The sequence below is a fragment of the Mustela nivalis genome (genome assembly GCF_964662115.1).
Source record: "Mustela nivalis genome assembly, chromosome: 12".
Taxonomy (NCBI): Eukaryota; Metazoa; Chordata; class Mammalia; order Carnivora; family Mustelidae; genus Mustela; species Mustela nivalis.
In genome coordinates, this window is record NC_139031.1 from 64870602 (window position 1) to 64876601 (window position 6000).

At 42.5% G+C, this 6000-nt stretch overlaps 1 protein-coding gene across 2 annotated transcripts in view; it reads right to left on the reverse strand.

Moving 5' to 3' along the window:
* Positions 1-489, reverse strand: part of SDHAF3 (succinate dehydrogenase complex assembly factor 3) — a 60843-nt gene extending 60354 nt beyond the window's left edge. Inside the window, exon 1 of one of the 2 annotated variants that reach the window (XM_082693595.1) lies at positions 197-489. In XM_082693595.1, coding sequence (XP_082549721.1) covers positions 197-370 — 174 coding nt within the window. In that variant the 5' untranslated portion in view covers positions 371-489. Of the gene's footprint in view, positions 1-155 lie in introns of both variants that reach the window. The other variant, XM_082693596.1, reaches the window with a different exon arrangement.
* Positions 490-6000: the final 5511 nt, after the last annotated feature.

A 6000-nucleotide genomic window follows, 5' to 3' on the forward strand; every position in this document is an offset into this window, starting at 1 on the left:
GAAAGACGGGCTCCGGATGTAACTTTGGGAAGTACTGTTGGAACAGCTTTGCGCTGTTTAATTCAAACGGAACAGGCTGCCGCTGCTGCATCCTGCGCGGCGCCCGGGGAAACCAGCAGGGACGGGCTGTCTCTCACGGGGACAAACAGGGGCACCTTTTAGGGTCTGGGACGAAGAAAAGTTGGCATTCACTTGCCTCCCATTCCTGCAAGAAACGCTGGGCATCGTCAGAACCAACGGTCTTATGTCTCCTAAATTCGTCCTTCACATATTGGTCGCCAAGGGCTTTGAGGTCTGGGGGCAGAGCCCGGTGCAACAGCAAGATGCGCCGGTACAAGGCCCGGACCCGCGAGACGTGCCCTGCCGGCATAGCCCCGCGCGTGGACCGCACACCGCGCCTGCGCAAAGGGACGAAGCGCGCCTACCGCACTTTTAAGCCGGGTATTAGCGGAAGAGGGCGCGTGACCTTCATCCGGTTTGGTCCGCTCTAAAATCAGGACCTTCCGGAAACCGAGCCGCTGCGGCTGACGTGGAAGTGGGCGGGCTCTTGCCTGGAGGGGGCGTGGCCTCGGTGGAGACGTACCTGCGGTACGGCCAGATTGCTAAAACCCAACTTGTCCCAAGAAGAGAGGCAGCCGGCCAGAGGACTGACGTGGGCCTTTTGTCACCCCCTCAGTCACGCCGCATCCTCTCTTCCATGCATCTCACCCTTCTCTGCTGATAAAGGCCTGAGAAAGCCTTCATCAAATCCTCTTCCATGGTTAGCTAGACCCACTTCAGTTATTTACAAATTCCTGTGTTGTCCGAGAGGAATCAGAGTGGGATTAGGATTAATCTCTCCATTCAGGAGCCCATCAACCCACATACTGTGCACATGGCTGTGCTCCTAAATGGTACCCAGAAGGTGCAGCCTCTTTCATTTAACTCCAGTGAGCCGTGAGCCAGCAGGTTTCATCAGCTCAAGTCAGATTGGTTGCAGAAAAATCATAGACAAACATTTCTTTTTTTTTTTTTTAAGATTTATTTATTTGACAGAGAGAAACATAGCGAGAGGGGAACACAAGCAGGAGGAGCAGGACAGGAAGAATCAGGCTTCCCACTAGGCAGGGAGCTCGATGCCGGGCTCAATCCCAGTGTCCTGGGATCATGACCTGAGAGGAAGGCAGGTGTTTAAGAACTGAGCCACCCAGGCGCCCCAACATTTTATTTATTTGTTTGTTTGTTTGTTTGTTTGTTTGAAAGGGAGGTGGGAGGGAAGGCAGAGGGACTGGGAGAAAGAATCTCAAGCCAACTCCGAGTGCAGAGCCCAACCCGGGGCTTGATCTTACAACCTGAAAGCATGACCTGAGTGGAAATCCCGCTGAGCCAACCCGGCGCCCCTAGAATTTTAAATGTATTGTTTTAATGTATTTTTAATGTATTGTTATTTTAAATGTATTGTTTTAAATGTATTGTTTTAAATGTATTGTTTCCAGGGCCGCTATCCTGGAGAGGCTGATTAAATTGCCTAGCTGAAAACATAAAATCTGCACCTTTTTCAAAGGTGATACTGAGAGTGCTGCTACTCTACAGAAAGCTGGGGGCAACGTGGCCTCCTTCCCTCCCTCCCATCACACATTTGGTCCTTCAGCAAATCCTGATGGTTCCACCAACAAAATATATGCAGAACTTGACCATTTCTCCCATGCCCTCAACCACAACCATCTCTCTCTCTCTCTCTCTCTCCAGACAACGCCTCCTGATATTGTGGTAGCTTCTTGGGTACCCGCTTCTGGCCAGGATCAGCTTTGGTCATGATGCACCTAAACTGTGAATTAGATCATGTTACTCCTCTGCTCAACAAAATCCTTAAGGAAAACCCACTCTTGACTTCTTAGCTCTCTAAATTTTCTCCTACTGCTTTCTCCCTAGTTGGCCAGTTCCAGACATACTGGTCATCTTTGAACAGGCCAGGCACACTCCCAACTGAAGGCCTTGGCACTGGCTGTTCCCTATGCTTCAAATTCTCCACCACATATATCTCGTCTTCTCTAACACCTTCATTTCACCCAGCTCCTTACTTCACTTCCCCTTCTGAGACCCTCCCTTCAAAGACACTCTTTGAAATTACATAACCATGCCAAGAACTCCTTATGCCCCCCCCCCCCGCTTTATTTTCCTCTAAAACACAAATTTGGCTTACTTGCTGACTGTCTGCACCCCCACAAACACACACACCCTAGAATATAGATTCCATGAGGACAGACATCTCGTTATTTTGAGGGTGTCAAATGACTCATATGACCTGCTGGTGATGAAGGAGCAAGAGAATAGAAATTTATATAATTCCTTCAAAGACCTTTTTCTGTACAAAGACTTTTTGAAAGAAAAGGAAGGCCCACACCCTGCTAGCAAAGGCAGGGACTTACTCATTTTGGTGTCCTTTTCAGGGCCCACCACAGTGCCTGACAAATAGTAAGTACTCTAGTATTGATTACCTTGAATGGACTTTTTCCTTCAGTTTAAAATATGGAAAAATATTTGTTTAAAAGAGCACAGAACAGTTTTTTAAAAATGGATTTAATTTGGTATTATGACAAACCACATTAATGGCAAGAACTGATGGCAGTGTGGTTATTTTACCTCAGGAAATTTTTTTTAACCACCCTTCATCTGTTAATATCCTTATAAATTGAAAATTAATTTCTTGTTCCAGTTTACTTTTTTTCTGGTTTCCTTTGGGGCTAAATTACACGTATAATAAATACTTCTTTCAGAGCCAAAGCTCTTATAAAAATGTGGGGAAAACATTCTGCCAATGAATTAATAAAAAATAACAATAAAAGACTTAATTCAGTCTAAAGGGAGCAGAAAAGGGCCACAGAACATTGGGCAATCAATACTCAGAAATGGCAAATGATGGGTGAGAGAGAAGCCAAGATGTAGCGGTTAGGCCTTGGGAAGAGGAATCAAGTAATAACATCTATAATGACAGATGGCCTTTATTTATTTATTTATTTATTTATTACAATGAGCTGGACAGTGAGGTATGTTTTGAAGATAAAATTTTCTCTTATTCCTTGAGCTTCCAGTTTAGGCTGACCAGTTTTCCTCTGTGGTCAAAATAGCCATGAATTGAAAATAAGATCTGAGTTTTACTCCTGGCCACTAATCTGGATCAGTACACTTCATGTAGGCCTTTCCTTTATCCTTCTTCCATGTGTTTCTTTTTCCTGTGTGTTATTAAGCAAGTCACTCAAGCACTCTGTGCTGGATTGTCTTACACGCCAAATGCTGGGTTAGGTAATTTTCAGTATCTCCCACTTCTACTAATCTAATCATGATTTCTCCCAGATTTCCTCCAAAATGTTTTGTAAACGTAGAAGCAGACACATATCCATTCTAAAATCACTGCTTTGAAAGATCTTTTTTTTTTTTTTTTTAAATAGACTCCACGCCCAGCTAGAGCCCAGTGCAGGGTTCAGACTCATGAGATCAAGACCTGAGCTGAGATCAAAGTCAGTTCCAGAGCACCTGGAGGGCTCAGTCAGTTAAGTCACTGCTCAGGTCATAATCCCAGGGTGCTGGGATTGATAGCACCCCCCCACCCTCCTCACCCACACCTACCCGGCTCCCTGCTCAGCGGGGAGCCTGCTTCCCTCCCTGCCTCTCCCCTACCCTGCTCCTTCTATCTTTTTCTCTCTCTCTTTAACAAATAAATAAAATCTTTAAAAACAAAAAACAAACAAAAAAAAAACCAGCCACTCACTTAACTGGCTGCACCACCCAAGCACCCCTGCTCTGAAAGGACTTTTAAGAGAAAGGGGAAACTCCTCCAAACTCTGTGTTGAACACATCATGTAAGCTTTTCAGGGCATACAAAACAAAACCAGCACGATATACCCATACCCATAAAGTAGTCAGCGCAGCAGCTGCTCTCTGCAGTGTGGTACTTGTGCAGACCAACTTCCGCACAAACATAGAAGAAGCTGCTAGAGAAGTTTCTGGACAAGCAGACAAGCAGATAGAGAACTTTGAGGTCAAAGGAGACAGAGAAAAAACAGTGAATAAGAAAAAATAAACTTGAGGAGGGGGCGAGATTCTACTTTTAAGTAACTTCTACACCAAGTGTGGGGTTTGAACCTACAACCTCAAGATCAAGAGTCACATGCTCTTCTGACTGGGCCAGCCAGGCGCCCTGTACATTTACATTTCCTATTTCGTTATATTAGGTTATAGCTTTATATTACTTGTGTCGCTGGGTTTGTTTCTTTTAGCTTTTAATTGTGTACTTCTATGCATCAGAAAAAGCTATTCAGGTTTTTTTTGTGATCAATAAAAAATGTAATGAAGGGACGCCTGAGTGGCTCAGTTGGTTGGACGCTGCCTTCGGCTCAGGTCATGATCCCGGAGTTGAGGGATCGAGTCCCACATCGGGCTCCCAGCTCCATGGGGAGTCTGCTTCTCCCTCTGACCTTCTCCTTGCTCATGCTCTCTCTCACTGTCTCTCTCTCAAATAAATAAATAAAAATCTTTAAAAACAAAATGTTGTTAAAAAATGCAATGAAAAATTTTTTTAAATTTAATTTAAAAAAAGAAAAAGTAAACTGAAAGAAGAGAGGAAACACCTGTGTGGCACATACTGCACTGTTACTTTGTATTATTCTCTAGTGTTTACATGAGTATGTTGAAAAAAAATTCTTACTAGGGAATAAGGTTACAGCAGAATAAGAGAGGGTTGGTGAATGGGAGAATAGTGAAAGATCTGGAAACTGTTTTATGTCATTAGGTATGGAAACACACCTGCAGACTTGGATTTGTTGCAGAAGTGGCTCATTTTTTAACTTACTTCTACTAAATTCTACATGTTCAGTCTTTGAGAATAATGAAAAATTAAATGCCTGGAACAAGATACATCTCTGACTCAAACAACCTTCACATGCTTAGAAGCCTGGAGAGATGAATAAGTTGGATTTAACTACGGTCACTACCTATAGTCCCCCAAACAGCACCGCCGCAAATGGTCTTTCATTTTCCGCTTGCCCTAAATCCTAAATAGGAACATCACTACGTGAAGGTGAAAATGTAAGAGGAAGGACTGCTTTAAACCCTTTGACTTGGCGTCTGAGTATCTCTTAACTACGGAAATGCAATGGTAAGGAAGCACATTTTCTTGAAAGCCAAAATTTCAAGCTTAAACATAACAGCTCAAAGAATGGAAGAAGCAAATACATTCATGGAGAGGCTATTCTTTGAAAGTCAGTTTAGAAAATATATTAGTCTTCATTTAGTATATTCCAAAGTTTCTGAAGTATGTTACATAAGAAATATCAAGGAGGCACTAAATGTGTTTATACCTGTACAGAAATATCTAACTCTAAGGAATGTTTTAAATATTTACAATTGCTGATAAATGAGGATGGAAAATTAATCAACTTGAGGTACACTGTCATACGTAATAATTTAAAATACTAATGATACTAGTATTTCCTAAGAGGAAAAAAATGACCATTGCCCCAGAAGCTGAAAACAAATTCAACACCCATTTCTGATTTTAAAATAATAATAAAATCAATAGATTTCTTTTGTTTGTTTGTTTGTTTGTTTTAACTTTTTAGAGAAGTGGGGAGGAGCAGAGGGAGAGGGAGAGAGAGAATCCTAGGCCCAGCATGGAGCCTAACATGGGGCTCAACCTCGTGACCCTAAGCTGAAATCAAGAGTCGGATGCTTAACTGACTGAGTCACTCAGGCACCCCAGAGATCAATGGATTTCTCAACACAAAATCCATCATATTAGTTAATAGGAAAATGTCTAATATAGTAGGCAAGCTTTTGCATAAATGGGAATTGAGAAAGAAAATATATGATATATCCCTCATACAAAAAAATAAACCAAAAATTATTTTTTAAAGTTACCTATGGGGATGAGTTTCAGTGAGAGGCAAGGCAGAGGGGCTAGGAATGAAAGTGAAATGCTCCTAGGTTTACATTTTTATATAGTTTCAACTTTTGAGCAATGAA